Below are 20,470 nucleotides of genomic sequence, written 5' to 3' on the forward strand. Positions count from 1 at the left end.
CCCTGAGTTCTATGGGTTGTCCTAATTGGGCCCAAGGACGGGGGGCATGGGAGCCCCAGTTCATACAGTGTCAGAGGATTCCAGAGGTCAGGGCGTCTGCAGTGAGAGAAGATCCTGGGGGCCTGAACCGCTGACCTGTGGCTCCTAGCCCCACCTCCAGGTGGACGAGTTAGAGTAGGCGGTTAGGCACGCATGAGCAGGGCCGGCAGCCTGGCAATCAAGGGCGGCCCAAACACAGTGGGGTCAGATCGTTCATCTCCTTGCCCCAAGGAGGACTCCACCTGCAACATTACCATGACAGATCTGGTTCAACCACGTCAGGACTGAAACAGACCTCCCCCACCCCACCCCCCCCACTCTTTCTAGGAATCCCTCTGTTACACAGAAGTCCCCAAATCACCATGACAGATCTGGGCCAACCATACAGGGACTAAAATGGACTTCCTCACTCTTTCCAGGCAACACCCTCCCCATTCTACAGAAACCCCACCTGTGGGAGGAATACTGCACCTCTCAGTCAAGAGACAGAAAACGAGGGGCTGGTGCTGTGGCGTAGTGGGTAAAGCCTCCATCTGTGACGCCCGCAGCCCATGTGGGCACTGATTCAAGTCCCGGCTGCTCCACTTCCAATCCAGCTCCCTGCCAATGCACCTGGGAAAGCAATAAGGGATGGCCCAAGTGTTTGGGCCCCTGCCACCAACATGGGAGACCCAGAAGAAGCCCCTGCCTTTGGACTGGCCCAGCTCCAGCCGTGGTGGCCATTTGGGGAGTGAACCAGCGGGTGAAAGACGTCTTTGTAAACTCTTTCAAATAAATAAATCAATCTTAAAAAAAAAAGCACAGCCGACGAGTGACAGTCCCTGCCGTGACCCAGGGGCTGCCTGCCCGCCTCGGTCTTTCCTCAGTGTGTTTCTGCTTTGCTTCATACACTTTGCTTCCTGCCTCACTCCAACTGGCTCAGAATTCTTTCTCTGCCAGATTCAAGAACCAAGGTGCCACTTATGTTCCCCAGAAATCTGGTAAGAGGTGGGTGTCAGAATGGAGGTGAACAAGGAAAGCCAGCTGATATGTGCTGCGGAACTAAGTGGTCGGGGGCCGGAGCTGTGGCGTAGTGGGTAAAGCCTTAGCCTGAAGTGCCGGCATCCCATAGGTGCACGGGTTCAGGATCTGGCTGCTCCACTTCCGATTAAGCTCCCTGCTGGGGCCTGGGAAAGCAGTAGAAGATGGCCCAATGACTTGGGCTTCTGCACCCGGAAGAAACTCCCGGCTCCTGGCTTCGGATCAGCTCAGCTCCGGCAGCCATGGTCATTTGGGGAGTGAACCAGTGGATGGAAGACCTCTCTCTCTGTAACTACCTTTCAAATAAATACCAAACACACACGCACAATGGTTGGCGGTGGGGAGCAATCCCATTTTGGTGACTATGGGTGCCGGGTTGTATTAAGATTAGAGATTAGCAAAAACACACTTTCACTATTCCTCAGGTTGATATTTTACCACTGGCTCGTCCAGAAAGTCCACGTTCAGAAAGCACTCCTGACACCTGAAAACACACGCTTTCTCACTGCAGGACTTTGCCCATTGCCCAGAGATACTCGGAGTAGGTGCTTCCTGGACTGAATGCGGAAGTCCTAGAATAATGTTATAGAAAGGGACTTTCCACCTTTACATCCTCTTTGAAAAATTACCAAAGGTTTAAATCCTGGATCCGCAGACATACGTGACCTGGAACAAGCTAATGGATTTCTCTAAGCTTAGATTTTTTTCTTCTTTAAAAATATGGGGGGGGGGGTGTAGAAAAATGAATTTTAAAAATGGGCCGGCACCGCGGCTCAATAGGCTAATCCTCCACCTTGCGGCGCTGGCACACCGGGTTCTAGTCCTGGTTGGGGCGCTGGATTCTGTCCCGGTTGCCCCTCTTCCAGGCCAGCTCTCTGCTGTAGCCTGGGAGTGCAGTGGAGGATGGCCCAAGTGCTTGGGCCCTGCACCCCATGGGAGACCAGGAGAAGCACCTGGCTCCTGCCTTCGGATCAGCGCGGTGCTGGCCATTGGGAGTGAACCAACAGAAGGAAGACCTTTCTCTCTGTCTCTCTCTCTCTCTCACTGTCCACTCTGCCTGTCAAAAAAAAAAAAAATGGGGAGGGGCCAGCAAACTGCCCTGGCATCCCATATGGGCGCAGGTTCGAGTCCTGGCTGCTTCACTTCCAATCCAGCTCTCTGCTATGGCCTGGGAAAGCAGCGGATGATGGCCCAAGTGCTTGGGCCCCTGCACCCGGTGGGAGACCCTGGTGAAGCTCCTGGCTGCTGGTTTCGGATCAGCCCAGTTCCTGCCGTTGCTGCCATTTGGGGAGTGAACCAGCAGATGTCCGACATTTCTCTCTCTCCCTGTAACTCTGCCTTACAAATATATAAATCTTAAAGAAAAAAATTGGAGGAGTTCGTTTACATACGTGTGTATTGACACAGTGCTTGCTACATTGCAAGCCCGCAGTAATTTTACGGAAATGCACCCACAGCCCGTAGGCGGCTCTCAGATGACCAACAGGGAAGATAATCAAAAGTCGGGCAGGGGCAGAGCCAGCCCCTCCCCACGCGGAAGGCACTCAGGGATGGTAAATGAGAACGCCGTTCGGGTAATGAGCTCTAAAGACTCGCGCTGGAGCAGGGCCAAGGGAGTGGCAGAGCCGGGAAGGGCGAGGGCTTTTACTGCTTCACCCGGAATCGGAGAATGAACCCCAGGGCTGGACGCGGTGCCTTCCGCGGGCGGGGCGGGGGCGAGTCCGCGCGTGTCCGCCTTCCTCCGCCCCACGCAAGGCGCCCAGCGCCGGGCAGACGCGGGCAGCAAGGCTCCCCGGCGGCCACCCGGGGCGACCCGCAGCGGGGCCCGACCGCGTCACGCGTCCAGCACGCACAACAGGTCCGCGCGGGAGCAGCGAGCCCGGCCCGGCGGCGCCCGGGACAGCGCCGAGGCCCGGGGCCAGGCCGCGGAAGGGCCACCCCGGCGGCCGGCGCTGCTGACGTCACGGTGACGCCAGACGTGACGCAGCGGCGGGGCGGGGCCGCCGCGGGAGGGCGTTTCCGGAGCCGCGGACGCCGGGCTCAGGTGCGCGCTGTGCCCGCGGCCCAGGTGGCGGCCCGGGGCGCTGAGGGAGTGGCCGGCGGCGCGCTGTGCCCGCGGGGCGAGGGCCCGGGCGCGGACAGGGGTCCGAGGCGGGCGGGGAGGCTGCGGTGACGGCGGCGAGCCCCACCCCTCGGGGGGCGCGGGCCGGGCTGTCCGGCATGGCGGGCCGCCCCCGGGGCCGCAGCGCAGCCGTGGGCCCCACGCCGCCCGGCCCGCGCTAGCCCCTGGAGTTGGGCCTCGTCTCCTGCGTCCGTGGCGTCGTGGTTGGAACGCGATGGAAGAAAAGGAGCGGCGCGCCCGGCTGCCCTCGGCCCTCCGGTGTTGAGGCCTGGTGGGCATTTGCAGGGAGGAAAACACACAGCGAGAAAAATCGGGGTTTTCGGAGCGGCGGGCGGGGAAACGGAAACGAGGGCTTAACAGTTTTTTAGATGATTTTTTAAAAAAAATTCTGCACTTTGATAGTGGCGGCGGAATAGACTGAACCAAAAGTTATTTTTCTATTGAGAAGAGGGAAGAGGTGGGCTCTGCGTTTTATCCGCTTGATTGCAACCTCTTCTCCCAGTGACAAAGCAGAAGTCATGGGCCCCGGGGAGTGAGGTGGACCTCGGGAGTCCGGGTGGACTGAGTGGTTCCATCTTCCTCCGGAGGGGAGAGGGGTGGTGGCAGCTTTCTCCGGAACCGAAAACGAAAAACATGAGTTGCGTGCCATGGAAAGGAGACAAAGCCAAATCGGAGTCGCTGGAGCTGCCCCCGGCGGCACCCGCACAGATCTACCACGAGAAGCAGCGGCGGGAGCTCTGTGCCCTCCACGCCCTCAACAACGTCTTCCAGGACGGCCAGGCCTTCACGCGGGAGACCCTGCAGGACATCTTCCAAAGGTGGGGACCGCTTCCCGGCGCCTCGGTGCGTGGTGGTTGTGACTTGGGGTGGGTGAGCCAGTGTCTCAGCGACACAGACCCGCAGGCTTGGAGGGGCGGCTGCTCTTAGAAGCCCCGGGAGCACGCGGGGTGGGGAGGATGACCACTGGCTGCCGCGTACCGAGTCCAGGCACGGTGCTGCCGCCTCTCCTGTGTTATCTGGGTGGTCTGCCCATCCGTCCCGTGGGCACCCCAGGGTGCTTCAGAAAGTTTAAAAGATAAGTCTATTTTGGTTCAAGGAAAATAGAAGTCCAGGTATAATGTGTTGTAGTATTTATGAACTATTTAGGGCTTCATGCATATTCGACTTAAGAATCTTTGCAGGCCGGCACCATGGCTCACTAGGCTAATCCTCCACCTGCGGCGCCGGTACCCCGGGTTCTAGTCCCGGTTGAGGCGCCGGATTTTGTCCCGGTTGCTCCTCTTCCAGTCAAGCTCTCTGCTGTGGCCTGGGAAGGCAGTGGAGGATGGCCCAAGTGCTTGGGCCCTGCACCTGCATGGGAGACCAGGAGAAGCACCTGGCTCCCGGGTTCGGATCGGCGCATCGCCGGCTGTAGCGGCCATTTGGGGGGTGAACCAACGGAAGGAAGACCTTTCTCTCTGTCTGTCTCTCTCTCTCGCTATCTAACTCTGCCTGTCAAAAAAAAAAAAAAAAAAAAAAAAAAGAATTTTTGCAGGCACCCTCCTACGTATTACACACACTGTTAGTTCCTTTTTACCAAAGGCAGAACTCAGGAGGGTTCAGTACTTAGCCCAGAGGAACCTGACGGGACTCGGAGCCAGGGTGGGATCCCCATCGGTACCTGCTGGTGACTGCTGTGGTGGCCACGGTGCCTCTCAAGTCCTGCCGTCGGCGCGTGCGTCGAGAGGGGACAAGGTGTCTGTACACAGTCAGCTGTCTTCACAGGTGGGCTGTGCTGGGCACCAGACACTCGGGTGCGTGGGGCTCAGCCCTTCTGGAGGCCCCGGGCTGGTCCTCACGCTCTCTGTGAGCTGCAGACGCTTTCGCCGTCTCTGTTTCCCACAAAGCTGTGACCGGAAACCGACTCCAGATGCTGGCTCCTTCCAGGGTTATTGTAGATGGCCTTTCTCGCCCGCAGGTAGATAGACGGGTAGCTTGTTTTCTCTTGGCTTTGATGGCCTGTGATTCTTTGGAGGGTTTGAGAACGAGCCCGCAGGGTTGGACGGGCGCAGCGGCACATCGACAGTCCGGAGCAGCTCGGGCACTGAGCCTGTCGGAGATGGCTCCAGCCAGAAGGGTTAGGCCTGCCGGGTCCCCAGTGCAGAACCCTCGGGGATTCCTGGCGCTGTGCCGGGTCCCCAGTGCAGAACCCTCGGGGATTCCTGGCGCTGTGCGTGTTGGCAGAGAGGACCCTTCTCTGGCTCCCCTCACTTGGAGATGCAGTTGTTGCCACACAGGACCCAAACGACAGCTGGAATCCACCTTGCTGGGGTGGTTTGTGACGCATAGGAGCGAACCATGTACCCTGAGACAACCACAGAGCTTCTCTTACAAGAATCGCAGCGTGCTGACAAAATTACAAGAGTAATTATTCTCCAGTGCCAATAATTACCTGAGTAATAATTACCCGAGTAATGCCGCAGCTGTGGCAGGGAAAATGTGTCATTGGCATCATGGGTATTAGCTGGCAGCAGGCAGAGTTAACTCTTCAGGAAATGCAGCCCTGGGAGGAACAGAATTTGTCCCGGGTCACCAGGTCGCGTGCTGGAAGGAGCAGGAGGGAGGACCAGGGTGTTAGAGTCGGCTTCCCGGTGGCCAGCCCCGAGTAGCTCTTCTGCTCAGCAGGTGTTTGCAAATTACTCACTGAAGGAAAACTACGGAGGAGGACTTAGAGTGAGTACCTGAGTGTGCTGGCGACTGGAGTACCCAGACCCGTCCTGGGACAGCCTTGCCAGTGCTGGTCCTGGGGATGGAGGGTTTAGTTGACACTTGCGTGGTTTTGCCCACCAGGAGGGTGAGATTCTGTGTATCCAGTGGTGCTCACTAGGGAAGTTTTGGGCACGGTGAGACCACTCAACGATTGAACGTGCGGTGCACAGCTGGGACCACTGCGTGTTTGTGGAGACAGCAGGAGTCTTTGAACTGGGTCTTCCCTACGGGGAGGGACGGGAGGGACGCTGCAGAGCTGCCCGACACCCGCAGGGAGCCGGGGTCCTGTCCCCTCAGCGCCCTGGCACAGTATAAGATCACCCGAGCCCCTCAGCAAAGCAGTACGAGAGGCCCACTCGTGGAGCTCCGTGGGGGGTGTTTGGCGTGGACAAAGTCTGTGTGGACAGGCAGAGCAACAAGTGTGAGACGAATCCACAGGGAGGGAGGATGGAGTGTTTTAAGCAGACGCTGACCAGCTGCCTGCAGGGTGCCAGGCACTGCCAGGCATGGCGGAGAAACAGGCTGGGCAGGACGGGGCCTCTCGGGTCTGCAGCAGAGCCGGGCGCTGGCCCCGCGAAGCGAGAGCCGTGGGATTCGGAGCAGCTTGAAAGTGAAAAGGCGATGTGCTTGGAGCTTAACGGGAAGGGGTGCGATGCTGGCAAGAGCGACTGCACGAGGGCTCGGATCTCCAGTTCCACGCCGATTCGCTGCTGAATGGCAGCAGTGTTGGGCAGTGCTGTTTGTTGGGAGGAAGTCCATCTTGGCAGTTGAACTGTGGCCAGATAAAAGGAGAAATGCAAAGACAGAGTGGAGATGAAATGGAGTTTTAGATAGACGATGACTCACGTTTGAAATAGAAATAATAGGAACTGAGAAAGATCTGGGCTAAAGAGTCTTGGTTCAGGATATTTTTTCTTTGAAGATTGATTTATTGGATTTAAAAAAAATTTTTTTTTATTTATTGGAAAGGCAGAGAGAGGGATCTTCCATCCACGGGTTCGCTCCCCAAATGGCTGCAATGGCCAGAGCTTAGCCAGTCTGAAGCCAGGAGCTTCTTCCAGGTCTTCCACATGGGTGCAGGGACCCAAGGACTTGGGTCATCTTTTACTGCTTCCCCAGGTCATAGCAGAGAGTTGGATCGGAAGTGGAGCAGCCAGAACTCGAACCAGTACCCATATGTGATGCCAGCTCTGCAGGCAGCAGCTTTACCCACTCCACCACAGGGCTGGCCCCCAAGATTTATTTGAAAGGCAGAGTTAGGGACAGAGATCTTCCATCCACTGGTTCCCTCCCCAAATGTCTGCAACAAGCTGAAGCCAGGATCCCAGAACTCCATCTGGGTCTCCCACATGTGGTCCAAGTACTCAGGCCAGCCTCCGTTCCTCTCCTGGTGCGTTAGCAGGGAGCTGGGTCGGAAGTGGAGCAGCCGGGTCTCGAACCAGTGCCCATGTGGGATGCTGGTGTCGCAGGCAGAAGCATTACCCACTGTGTCCAGCACCAGCCCCTTGGTCCAGGGCTTAAGCTTAGTGGTTACATCTGTAACAGTAGCAAAAAGAAGCCTGGTTTGAGGAGGATCTGTTTCAACCTGTGAAATCGGAGGAAAGATCAGAGAATCTGGACAGAGGTCGTTGTGTATGTGTCTGGATGTAGGTATTTGACCTCGTACATTTTATCACATGTCTAAGCTTTGAAAAAGGGTTGTGGGATGGTGTTATGGTACAGTGGAGTAGGGGTAAGCCACCACGTGTGACACCATCATCCCATATCTGAATGCCATTCTGAGTATGGCCGTTCCGCTTCTGATTAGCTTCCGGCTAAGGTGCCTTAGACGGCAGTGGATGATGCCGAAGTCCTTGGGCCATGCCACCTGGGTGGGGACCAGGATGGCTTTCTGGCTTCAGCCTGGCTTAGACCTTGCTGTTGCAGCCACTTATACTCGATCTCTCTGTCCCTTTGCCCATTTAATAAATAAGTCAGTTTTAAAGAGAGAGAGAAGGGGTCCTAGGAATAAAATGATATAGTAGTAGCTTTGGTAGGTTGTTTTGAAAATGCTCAAACCCCAGCTATTTTCACTAGGTTCATCCCAGTTTTTCCATGATCATATGTTCTTGCAGCTAGCTAAGCATTCGTCCCTCAAATAAAATAGCTATGAAAATCGTAACTAAGGGCCAGCATTGTGGTGCAGTGGGTTAAGCCACTGCCTGTGACACCAGCTTCCTGTATGAGCACTGGTTCAAGTCCCGGCTGCTCCATTTCCCATCCAGCTCCCTGCTAATGTGCCTGGGAAAGCAGTGGAAGATGGTCCAAATGTTTGGGACTGTGCCACCCAGGTAGGAGACCTAGATGGAATTCTGGGCTCCTGGTTTCTGCCTGGCACAGCCCTGGCCATTGCGGCCATTTGAAGAGTGACCAGCGGATGGAAGATCTCTCTGTCTCTCCTCTCTCTGTAACTCTGTCTTTCAAATAAATAAATACTAAAATCTAGGTGAAAATGAGTATGGTAACAGAAAAAAAGTCCATAATGCACGTTGATAGGAACAAAAAGCTTAAGGATATTGCTGAGCACGCAGCGTCCCCGTCGGAGGGGAAGAGTCCAGCCTCCCAGCGGAAGGGGCCTGAGCGGATGGGAGGGGCCACGCTGAGAAAGTGTGGTGGTTATACACTGAGAAGGGGAACTGTTCAGTATTGGACTCTGAAGATTTGAATGTCTTGTCCAGGGGCCAGACACAAGTGGTGGTGGTGGTGGTGGTGGTGGTGGTGGTAGTAGTGATAATAGCAGCAATAGTAGTAGTGGTAGTAGCAGTAATAGTAGTAGTAGTGGTAATAGTAATAGCAGTAGTAGCAGTAGTAGTGGTAATAGTAATAGTAGTAGTAATAATAGCAGTAATAGTAGTAGTGGTGGTGGTGGTGATAGAAGTAGTAGCAGTAATAGTAGTAGTAGTAATAGTAGCAGCAGTAGTGGTAATAGTAGTAGTAGTAGTAATAGTAGTAGTAGTAATAGCAGCAGTAGTGGTAATAGTAGTAGTAGTAATAGCAGCAGCAGTAGTGGTAGTAGTAGTAGTAGCAGCAGTAGTGGTGGTAATAGCAGTAATAGCAGTAGTAATAATAATAGCAGTAATAGTAGTAGTAGTGGTGGTGGTGGTGGTGATAGCAGTAATAGTAGTAGTAATAATAATAGCAGTAATAGTAGTAGTAGTAGTAGTGGTGGTAATAGCAGTAATAGTAGCAGCAGTAGTGGCGATAACAGCCAGCACCCACAGAGCACTTGTGTGTGCCTGGCCCGGTGATCAGTACTTTATTCAGAAACGTAGCAGGAAGTCCCAAGCCATATTCTTTTGTACCTGCTCAAAAGGAGGAAAAGGATCTTGTGAAATGCCTCCTCATCTCCTTTTTCGTTACAATCCAGAGTCATCACTGGCCAGCGACCATGCGGGAGGATCAGGATTGATCAGAGGATGTAGACAGTAGTGGAGACCTGGACTAGGCCCCGAGGTCTGGCCTCTGCTGATTCACTCCCCACGCGCTCACAACAGCCAGGGCGGGGCCCGGCCAGGAGCCGGGAGCCCCATCTGGTTCTCCCGTGTGGGTGGCTGGCGCATCACCTGCACATTAGGAGGAAGCTGAATCAGAGACAAAGTAGCCGGCACTCGGGCCCATCAGTCTGTATCTTTAGGATCTCATACGTGTTTCCTTATCCGTGAAAGGCAAACATACACAGTGAGAGAAGGAGGTAACTTCCATGCACTGCTTCATTCCCCGGATTCCTGCAGCAGCCAGGACTGGGCCAGGCCAAAGCCAGGAGTCCAGACCTGAATCTGGGTCTCCCGTGTGGGTGGCAGGACCTCCCAGTGTGTGCACATTAGCAGGAAGCTAGAATTGGAAGTAGAACCAGGACTGAGACCCAGGCGGTCCAGTCTGAGATGCAGGCAACACAAGCAGCGGCCCCTGCCCCGGTCCCGTCTCTTAGATCACCTCCGGTCTTCATGGCGCTGACCTCTGGCTCTGATGACCAAAATCAGAGGCTCTCTTCTCGGCCCAGAATCTCTGGGAATCTCTGACAGTCCTGAACAGGGGTTTGCAAAGGGGACTTCCTTTTGAAAGTCTGGCTCGAGGGGCTGGCGCTGTGGCGCAGCAGGTGAACGCCCTGGCCTGAAACGCCGGTATCCCATATGGGCGCCGGTTCGAGTCCCAGCTGTTCCTCTTCTGATCCAGCTCTCGGCTATGGCCTGGGAAAGCTCTGGAAGATGGCCCAAGTCCTTGGACCCCTGCACCCATGTGGGAGACCCAGAGGAAGCTCCTGGCTTCGGATCAGCTCAGCTCTGTCCATTGTGGCTATTTAGGGAGTGAACCAGTGGATGGAAGACCTCTCTCTCTCTCTCTCTCTCTCTACCTCTCTCTACCTCTCTCTGTAACTCCTTCTTTCAAATAAATAAATATTTCTTTAAAAAAAAAAAAAAAAAGGGCCGGTGCCGTGGCTCAACAGGCTAATCCTCTGCCTAGCGGTGCCGGCACACCAGGTTCTAGTCCTGGTTGGGGTGCAGGATTCTGTCCTGGTTGCCCCTCTTCCAGTCCAGCTCTCTGCTGTGGCCCGGGAGTGCAGTGGAGGATGGCCCAAGTGCTTGGGCCCTGCACCCCATGGGAGACCAGGATAAGCACCTGGCTCCTGCCTTCGGATCAGCGTGATGCACCGGCCGCGGAGGCCATTGGAGGGTGAACCAACGGCAAAGGAAGACCTTTCTCTCTGTCTCTCTCTCTCTCTCACTGTCCACTCTGCCTGTCAAAAAAAAAAAAATTAATTAAAAAAAATAATAAATAAATAAAAAAAAAAGAAAAAGTCTGGGTCGTGAGGAATTCCCCGGGAGCAGTGGACTGTTGAGGGCCGTTTTGGGCATAGAGGTTGAGTCCCAGCCCTGCCTCTCACCGTGCGTGACTGTGCAAGTCACCGTGACCTTGCACCTCAGCTTCCTTGTTTACAGTTCAGGATTATTGGAAGGGTTAAGAGATAAAAACCTGTATAAAGGCAGCTAGCACACTTGGCACTAGATGGCTAAAGTAAAAGTGGAAGTACTGGCATGGCAAGTGCGCCGGGCCCACTGGCTCCTCCGGAATGCGTAGGAAGCTAATTTCAGCTCGGTGGGCTTGGCCAGTGCGTGTTGTCCAGTTGCCTGTGCCTACCTCAGGGATTCAGAGCAGAAGAGCAGTGCCTTTCGCTCCAGGAACTTACTTATAGGTTGGCCATGTATTAAAACAACGGAGTTCTTTAGTGGCCAGTAAGAGGAGTTGTTCCCATTTTTGCAGATGAGGTACCAGGCCTGGAGGCTGCGTCTCAGTGTTGATGGTGCTTGGCTGTGAACTCAGATGTGTGTGGTCTTCCCAGTCTCCCTTTTCACAGTCAGGAAAGAGTCCATGGACAGCCTGAAGAAGCTGTAGCATTTGGTTTGGAAGTAGACAGCTAATATATATATATATATATATATATATATATATTTTTTTTTTTTTTTTGACAGGCAGAGTGGATAGTGAGAGAGAGACAGACAGAAAGGTCTTCCTTTTTCCCTTGGTTTACCCTCCAATGGCCGCTGCGGCCAGCGCATCTCGCTGATTCGAAGCCAGGAGCCAGGTGCTTCCTCCTGGTCTCCCATGCGAGTGCAGGGCCCAAGCACTTGGGCCATCCTCCACTGCACTCCCGGCCACAGCAGAGAGCTGGCCTGGAAGAGGGGCAACCGGGACAGGATCCAGCGCACCGACCGGGACTAGAACCCAGGGTGCCAGCACCGCAGGCGGAGGATTAGCCTATTAAGCCGTGGCCTCGGCCAACATCTAATATATTTAAAAATTATTTTGTATTTTTTAAAGGATTTCTTTATTTATATTTGAAAGAGTTAGAGAGGGAGAGACACAAAGGTCTTCTGTCCGTTGGTTCACTCCCCAGATGGCCACAATGGCCAGAGCTGGGCCAGGCCAAGGCCAGGCGCTTTATCTTGGTCTCCCACATGGGTGCAGGGACCCAAGCACTTAGGCTGTCTTCTACTGTTTTCCCAGGCCATTAGCAGGGAGCTGGAATTGGAAGTGGAGCAGTCAGGACATGAACTGGTGCCCATATGGGATGCCAGGCGTTGCAGGTGGCAACTTTACTCACTGTACCACAGCACCAGCCTGGAATAAGCAAAATACTAAAATAGAGGCAATGTTGTCATGGTTCCTGGAGTGTACAGGATGCTGAGAAGGGCTGGGGGGAGGGGAGAGGTTTGGAGTTGGCTCCATTGCCAGTTCTTACGTAATGGAGTGAAATGACGCCCTTGGGGGTTATGGCAGGGACATCTGGGCCGAGTTGATGGGAGAGGACTTTGAAGCAAGATCAGTTTAGGAACCTTTCTCAGAAGCCCAGGTGTGGGCTGGAGGCTTCCAGTTAGCACGGAGGCAGAGGGAACAGACAGGAAGGGGCGCGAATCTGAGCCCCTGTAGCGTACACCTCCAGACAGACGGACGCCGCAGCACTCACGTAACCCCCTTTTCTAGAGACCTACAGGAAGGTTAGCACGTCAGGGGCACGCAGAGTCCCGCGGGTAACCTTGCTGATTTGCGTCACTCAGCCCGCATTGTCCTGAACTCCTGGATGCCCGCTGCACCCGCTGTTGGGAAGCCTGCAGGCTACACTGGGGACCGTGCTGCCGCGAGGCGTGAGCCCTGCAGGGAGCTGGGCCCGGGGAGCCCTGTAGGGAGTTGTGGGGGGAGCCCTGCAGGGAGTTGTGGGGGGAGCCCTGCAGGGAGTCAGGGCCCGGGGAGCCCTGCAGGGAGCTGGGGCCGGGGAGCCCTGCAGGGAGTTGTGGGGGGAGCCCTGCAGGGAGTCAGGGCCCGGGGAGCCCTGCAGGGAGTTGGTGGGGGGGAGCCCTGCAGGGAGTCAGGGCTGGGAGAGCCTTGCTGGAGTTGGAGCCTTTGCCAGAGATTCACGGGCAGCAGTGAGGGTGCAGGGGAAACAGGCCTGCCCGCAGAGCTTTCTCACTTCACCCGAGGGTGAGGCCGAGGGAGAGCCTTTGCCCTGTTGACCTGGCATAGTCAGAGGGGCTCAGCTAGTGGGGGGGGCACCTCTGATTCCCGGGCATTGTGTGTAAAATGGAAACGGAACCCAAGCTTGAATCCTAGCTCTGTCGCAGCTGGTTTTTTCAATTTATTTTATTTATTTGAAAAGTAGTGACAGGGAGGGAGGGAGGAAGAGACAGGGAGAGAGAGAAGTCTTCCATCTTCGTGTTCACTCCCCAGGTGACTGTAATGGCTAGGGCTGGGCCAAGCTGAAGCCAGGAGCCTGGAATTCCATCCAGGTCCCCCACGTGGGTGCAGGGGCCCAAGGACTGGGCCGTCACTGCTGCCTTCCCAGGCACATTAGCAGGGAGCTGGATCAGAAGTGGAGCAGCCCGGACTCCAGCCAGCACTGCAGTATAGGACGCCGGTGTCACAGGCGGCGGCTTAACCCTCTGTAGCACAGCGCCTGCCCAGTTCCATCGGCAAGTCAGTTAAAACCACCACATCTCAGTTTTTATGACCTATGCTCAAAGCTTTCCTGTGAGGCTTAAATGAGGTGCAGCCAAACACAACTAATACAGTGCCTAACGGAGGTTTTCATTTTCAGAAAGTAGTAACATAAAATAACGCTGGGTTGCAGAGTGAGGTGGTGTCCGCTTAGCCCCCACTGCTAGCCCTGGAGATGGGAGTGTGAACCCCAATTCCAGGGAGAGGACTGAGCACAGCTTAGCCCCCACTGCTAGCCCTGGAGATGGGAGTGTGAACCCCAATTCCAGGGAGAGGACTGAGCACAGCTTAGCCCCCACTGCTAGCCCTGGAGATGGGAGTGTGAACCCCAATTCCAGGGAGAGGACTCAGCACAGCTTAGCCCCCACTGCTAGCCCTGGAGATGGGAGTGTGAACCCCAATTCCAGGGAGAGGACTCTGAGCACAGCTTAGCCCCCACTGCTAGCCCTGGAGATGGGAGTGTGAACCCCAATTCCAGGGAGAGGACTCTGAGCACAGCTTAGCCCCCACTGCTAGCCCTGGAGATGGGAGTGTGAACCCCAATTCCAGGGAGAGGACTGAGCACAGCTTAGCCCCCACTGCTAGCCCTGGAGATGGGAGTGTGAACCCCAATTCCAGGGAGAGGACTCTGAGCACAGCTTAGCCCCCACTGCTAGCCCTGGAGATGGGAGTGTGAACCCCAATTCCAGAGAGAGGACTCAGCACAGCTTAGCCCCCACTGCTAGCCCTGGAGATGGGAGTGTGAACCCCAATTCCAGGGAGAGGACTGAGCACAGCTTAGCCCCCACTGCTAGCCCTGGAGATGGGAGTGTGAACCCCAATTCCAGGGAGAGGACTGAGCACAGCTTAGCCCCCACTGCTAGCCCTGGAGATGGGAGTGTGAACCCCAATTCCAGGGAGAGGACTCTGAGCACAGCTTAGCCCCCACTGCTAGCCCTGGAGATGGGAGTGTGAACCCCAATTCCAGGGAGAGGACTCTGAGCACAGCTTAGCCCCCACTGCTAGCCCTGGAGATGGGAGTGTGAACCCCAATTCCAGGGAGAGGACTCTGAGCACAGCTTAGCCCCCACTGCTAGCCCTGGAGATGGGAGTGTGAACCCCAATTCCAGGGAGAGGACTCTGAGCACAGCTTAGCCCCCACTGCTAGCCCTGGAGATGGGAGTGTGAACCCCAATTCCAGGGAGAGGACTGAGCACAGCTTAGCCCCCACTGCTAGCCCTGGAGATGGGAGTGTGAACCCCAATTCCAGGGAGAGGACTCTGAGCACAGCTTAGCCCCCACTGCTAGCCCTGGAGATGGGAGTGTGAACCTCAATTCCAGGGAGAGGACTCTGAGCACAGCTTAGCCCCCAGAGTCTGCATCACGAGCCAGGCCCTCTGAGGCCCGGGTGACCAGGGCCGGGTCCTGCTTGATGGTCCAGTGTAGACAGGTGAGAAGACACGACCGGCAGCAGCCACGGGCTACGACTGAAGCAGTCGACACAGAGGCTGCCCTGGGAGACACGTCAGGGCTGGGGGGCAGTACAGGGCAGTACAGACTGCGGCAGTAACAGCTGAGACCCAGATGGTAACAAGCAAAGCGAGTGAGGGTCCAGGGCGGGGGTGGCCCATAAAACCATTTGGTCTGGCTCTCCAAGGCACCTGCAGGCCCAACTCAAAATTCAGTACAGCTATAGGCTAGTTTTTAAGTTGATAATTTCATATGGCCTGCAAATGATGTTGCACGTATCAGGTGGCCCTTGGTGGAGAAAAGCTCGCCCGCCCTTCCAGGGGAAGAGCCTTGCAGACTGTAGCAGGGAACACTGCTTGCAGAGGGAGACAGCGTGGTGTGTTCTGGGGACAGGAAGAAGGCGGGTGCGGCAGGAGGTCAGAGACGAGATGAGCAGGGTCCTGAGGAGAGTGTGGGTCACATGGCCACGATCGGAGGCTCGTAAGACAATGCAGAAGTGTGGTTGAAGATTCCGTACCATTGCTGTGTGTGGAGAAGTTTTAAATTGCCATCCTTGGACTAAAGTCAAGTCTTGTTTTAAAGATTTATTTATTTATTTCAAAGTCAGAGTTAGAAAGAGAGAAAGAGAGGTCTTCCATCTTCTGGTTCACTCCCCAATTGACCACAACGGCTGGAGCTGTACTGATCCTAACACAGGAGCCAGGAGCTTCCAGGTCTCCCACACAGGTGCAGGGGCCCAAGGACTTGGGCCATCCTCCAGTGCTTTCCCAGGCATAGCAGAGAGCTGGATCGGAAGTGCAGGGACTCAAACCGGTGCCCATATGGAATGCTGGCGTGGCAGGCTAGGCTTAACCTGCTGTGCCACAATGCCAGCCCCCCCCATTCCATTTATACCTGGCCTCCGTTTATACTTTATGTTAGCTGTCTGAACCCGTGTATAACTTTGAGTATTTAATGATTAAAGATTGCAAGATATGCAGGCCTTAAATTGCATTTAAAGAAGGGGCTGGCGTTGTGATGTAGTGGGCAACGCCACCACCTACAAGGCCCTCATCCCATATGCACACTGGTTTGTGTCCTGGCTGCTCCACTTCTGATCCAGCCCCTGCTAATGGCTTGGGAAAAGCACCAGAAGATGGCCCGAGTGTTTGGGGCCCTCCCACTGACATGAGAGACCTGGAAGAAGCTTCTTGCTCCCGGCTTTGGCCTGGCCCAGTCCTGGCCATTGCAGCCATCTGGGGAGTAAACCAGGTGATGGATGATCTCTGTGTGTCTGTCCCTCTTTCTCTGTAACTCTTGACTTTCAAATAAATAATTATTAAATCTTTTTTAAAAATGTAGCATTGAAGCTGGTGCTGTTGTGCAGTGGGTTAAAGCCCCAACCTGCAGCGCTGACATCCCATATGGTCCCCGGTTTGAGTCCTGGCTGCTCCATTTCCGATCTAACTCTCTGCTGTGGCCTGGGAGAGCAGTGGAAGATGGTCCAAGTCCTGGGCCCCTGCACCCGCGTGGGAGACCCAGAAGAAGCTCCCGGCTCCTGACTTCAGATTGGTCCAGATCCAGCCATTGTGGCCATCTGGGGATGGAAGACCTCTGTCTCTCTTTGTCTCTACCTCTCTCTGTAACTCTGTCTTTCAAATAAATAAAAAATGTTTAAAGTAGCATTTAAAGTGTAGAAAATGGAAGTATCAACAGTTACTACCTACACGAATGAAAATATCAAGTAGCGTCTCCCAGTGTGAAATGGCCCGTGTCAAGGCAGGCAGAAGCCTGGAAGGCTGGCGGGCTGCGGCTTCGTCGGCAGACTCCTTCATGTGCCCACTGACTGCAGAGTGGCAGGCACGCTGCGGGGTGGCAGCTCTGCGGAAGAAGAGAGGTGAGCTCTAGGGCAGTAGGAGCCCAGAGTCCTGGTGAGCTTGTGCCCGGCACTAGGGAGCTGCTTGGGATGCCTGCATTGCTGGGAGCCTGGGTTCCCAGCTCTGCGTCCTCTCTAGCTCCCTGCTGATGTGGTCCCTGCCACCCTTGTGGGCGATCCTTGTCCCTGGCTTTGGCCTGGGTCAGCCCCGGCTCTTGTGAACGTTTAGGGAGAGAACCAGTGGACGGAAGAGCTCTGTTTTTCAAATAAAATTAAAATTTTAAAAAATAATCCAGAAAACAAGAGAGAAACTGGCAAGATTGCGTTTGAATGGGCACTGGGGGGAGGTCAGTGCCCCGCCAGAGGGCAGTACAGGGCCCCGAGGGGCCGGGCGGACCTCAGGTCTCAGCTTGCCTCTTGCCTCATCTGTAGGTTGTCCCCAAACACCATGGTGACGCCCCACAAGAAGAGCATGCTGGGAAACGGCAACTACGACGTGAACGTCATCATGGCAGCGCTTCAGACCAAGGGCTACGAAGCCGTTTGGTGGGACAAGCGCAGGTAACGTGCGCCGGGCTTGGCCTGACTCGGGGCTGCGGCTTGCAGAGCCGGCCCTCAGCCCAGGGCTCTGGGTCGGCGTGGGGAGGGCCCGGGGGCTCCGGCCTGAGCGCGGCTCTCTTCTGCAGGGACGTCAGCGTCATCGCGCTCGGTAACGTCGTGGGCTTCATCCTGAACCTGCCCTCCAGCCTGTGCTGGGGGCCGCTCAAGCTGCCCCTCAAGAGGCAGCACTGGGTCTGTGTGCGCGAGGTGGGAGGGGCCTACTACAACCTCGACTCCAAACTCAAGACGCCCGAGTGGATCGGAGGCGAGAGCGAGCTCAGGTGAGGGCCGCGGTGGGGCTGAGGTGCCGGGGAGGTCGCCGGACACAGATGACGTCGCTGTCCCCGCGATAGCCCATCGGGGCGTTGGTCCTTGTCCATTCCAGCCCGGACGACCAGCGCTCGGGGCCTCTCCACTTAGATGTGACAGGGTCACTGCTGTTCCAGAGCGAGGCAGCCAGGCATTCAGGCCAGAGGGAGCCAAAGGAGGAAAATGACTCTCAACAGTTACAGACCTTCAGAGAGCTCTGAGCGACAGCTGCTGGCTGGGCGCGTGAGGAGGGCCAGGCTTCAGGGGCAGCGCTGACCGGGAGGGGAGCCTTCAGGACGGCCAGGGTGGGGCGAGGGCTCTGGGGAGCTGGAGTGTGCGTTCACCAGCGTTCCATTGCCTTTCTCACTGTTCTGTCCCCTAGGACATTTCTGAAGCATCATTTGCAAGGAAAGAACTGTGAACTTTTGCTGGTGGTACCAGAAGAGGTGGAAGCCCATCAGAGCTGGAGGGCGGACGTGTGACAGCCCCACCTGGCCCCGCCCCAGTCCCACCCAGGCTCACCTTGGCCCCGCCTTCCGGTCCTGTGACAGCCCCACCTGGCCCCGCCCCAGTCCCACCCAGGCTCACCTTGGCCCCGCCTTCCGGTCCTGTGACAGCCCCACCTGGCCCCGCCCCAGCCCCGCCCCCCAGTCCTGGTGTGACAGCCCCACCCAGCCCCGCCCCCAGTCCTGTGTGACAGTCCTGCCCAGCCTCACCTCGGCCCCGCCCTCCAGTCCTCTGCTGTGCTGTGGCCTCCACAGTGGGGCCGCCCTTGCCCCCCAAGCATCTCATCGGGGTCCCTTCGGATTCGGCAGTGCAGGACGGACGTGTGGCCGCTGTGGGAGCCACCCAGCCTGTGCTCCTGGAAGGGAAGGCAAGCAGGAAGAGGCGCGTGGGGCTGCTCAGGCTCGCCCGGGCTCTGCTGCAGGCGCCACCGCCGCTCCAGACTCACCTCTGCCTTCCCTCCCGGCGCAGCCGCGGGTCTGAGGACACAGGATCGCAAAGCCGTGTGACCGGCTCAAAGGACCCAGAACACAGGGGTCTCTCAGGAAACGTCTCCAAAGCCCCAGCGGCAGCACCCAGGCCGTCTCCCGCCCTTTACCCCGTTTTGAAGGGTCGTCTAGCTCGCCTCAGATTTTACCATGAGAAGGTCCCTAAGGCCCCAAGCCCGCGGGGGAGGCCAGGCCTCAGAGGAGGTGGCTGGGCCACGCTGGGAGCGGCGTGGCGTGGTGGCTGCTGCTCTGCGCCTGGTTCTTCCCTGCCATTCCACCACATTGACTGAGGAGGCCGTGGGGCCACAGACCTCTCTCCCAGATGGCCCTGCTGGCAAAATCGGAAAAAAATAACTCAGCTTTTGACATCAAACCCTACTAATTTGGGATGGAGCTGGTGAAGGAAGAACACACGTAGTACAGCAGCCAGGATTGGTGGAAGCCGGAGCTGCCAGTGAGGCAGAGCCTGGAGCTGGGCGGTTGTGCAGCACAGGCCGCTGGCTGACCCGCCCCTACCTCTTGAAATAGCTGTAGGCCACTCTTCTCCCTCAACTTTGGAAAACAGAGTAGAGGAAGTAAGAGTACCCCCAGGGCCCGCAGAGTGCCCGTGGTTGCCCAGAGGCAGGTCAGTCTCCAGAGGCCTGAGAGCGGCCGCTGGCCACGCTCACGTGGAGCGGCTCCCCCGGCACTCGAGTGCATGTCCACACCAGCACTTTCTCTGCACATGCGCCGTCTGGCCGTGTCCGATGCTGAGTGACAAGCCACAAGCAGCCGTTGCATTGCGCCCTGGGCCACTGGCTGCAGTCCCATCTTCCAGCAGACCTGCTTGGCACCCAGGGAGCTCCTCGCCCTGCACAACCTGCCAGCCGCCACAGCCAGAACCCCAGCCCACCTTGCTCGTCACAGGCAGGCCCTGGGTCCTCTGGCGCCGGCGGTGACAGTAAGCCATCTCTGGGGAGGAAGCTCCTCTGCACACCCTGCCCGGGCTCCCGGGAGCCCCCTGCATGCAGAGCCCACGCGCCGATGGGATATGCAGACGCTTCGACATTCAGGGCCGGTTTCTCTGCTCATATCCGATCTGGTGCTTAGGAACAGGGACCCAGGCTGACGCCCAAGGGCAGGAAGCCCACTTCCTGCAGGGGAGGGAGGCCCGGCCCTGATGCCCAGTGAGGGGCAACCCTAGGCTTGTTTTGCTTTTGTTCCCTTTTTTTGTTGGCCTTGTGCTGGGTTTGTTTACAGAAGATGTATTTTGTTTAACCAAATATTAAAAATGGAAAACTACATACATCTTAGCTGCCTGAACTGCGTTTAGAAGTATGATGCCACTCTAAAGGAACTCGTCCTGTGAGGAGTCCAGCCATGCCGTGCTCACCTACAAATCCAGACACTTCGTTTACATACGGCAAAGCACCTTGAGGCACTCCGCAGCTCCCCGGAGTTCACAAATGGTGGGCTTGATGGTTTGAAGGCCCCGTGTGCCCAGCACAGGCTGTACCAGACGGGATCCTGCTTCAGCCTCCAGACCACACGACAGGGTCATCAGACAGCCTAGATGGGCATCCAGCTGCAGCCTCTAAATCTGGGCCCATACTGCCTTCTAGATGGTGCAGTGTCCCACCGAAGGCTTAGGAAAGCTACTACCGTGGTGTTCATCAGTGGTGTGCCTGGTCTCAGCATTAAAAAAATGCAAAGTGGGTGTCTGGCCTGGGGGTTAAGACCCTGGTCAGGCAGTGGGATTGGTGGAGTGGAGCAGCACTGTAGCTTGCTCCACCTAAAAACCAGGTCATAAAAAACAGTTTGCAAAGCTCC

At 56.3% G+C, this 20,470-nt stretch overlaps 1 protein-coding gene across 1 annotated transcript; it reads left to right on the forward strand.

Annotated features, from left to right (window-relative positions):
* The first annotated feature begins 3,293 nt into the window (after positions 1-3,293).
* Positions 3,294-19,946, forward strand: JOSD1 (Josephin domain containing 1). The gene is made up of 4 exons (XM_062202837.1): positions 3,294-3,999; positions 17,193-17,321; positions 17,447-17,641; positions 18,052-19,946. Exons 1-4 carry the CDS (start codon positions 3,815-3,817, stop codon positions 18,149-18,151), a joined length of 609 nt encoding a protein of 202 aa, XP_062058821.1. The 5' UTR covers positions 3,294-3,814; the 3' UTR covers positions 18,152-19,946.
* Positions 19,947-20,470: the final 524 nt, after the last annotated feature.

Source organism: Lepus europaeus, chromosome 10 (genome assembly GCF_033115175.1).
Source record: "Lepus europaeus isolate LE1 chromosome 10, mLepTim1.pri, whole genome shotgun sequence".
Taxonomy (NCBI): domain Eukaryota; kingdom Metazoa; phylum Chordata; class Mammalia; order Lagomorpha; family Leporidae; genus Lepus; species Lepus europaeus.

What these genes read in the sequence shown, in the direction of transcription:
- JOSD1 (XM_062202837.1), top strand. Translation starts at nt 3,815, where the DNA reads ATGAGTTGCGTGCCATGGAAAGGAGACAAAGCCAAATCGGAGTCGCTG. An exon ending in CTGCAGGACATCTTCCAAAG is followed by an intron (nt 4,000 to 17,192) that starts GTGGGGACCGCT and finishes CCTCATCTGTAG; the next exon opens with GTTGTCCCCAAACACCATGG. An exon ending in GTTTGGTGGGACAAGCGCAG is followed by an intron (nt 17,322 to 17,446) that starts GTAACGTGCGCC and finishes TCTCTTCTGCAG; the next exon opens with GGACGTCAGCGTCATCGCGC.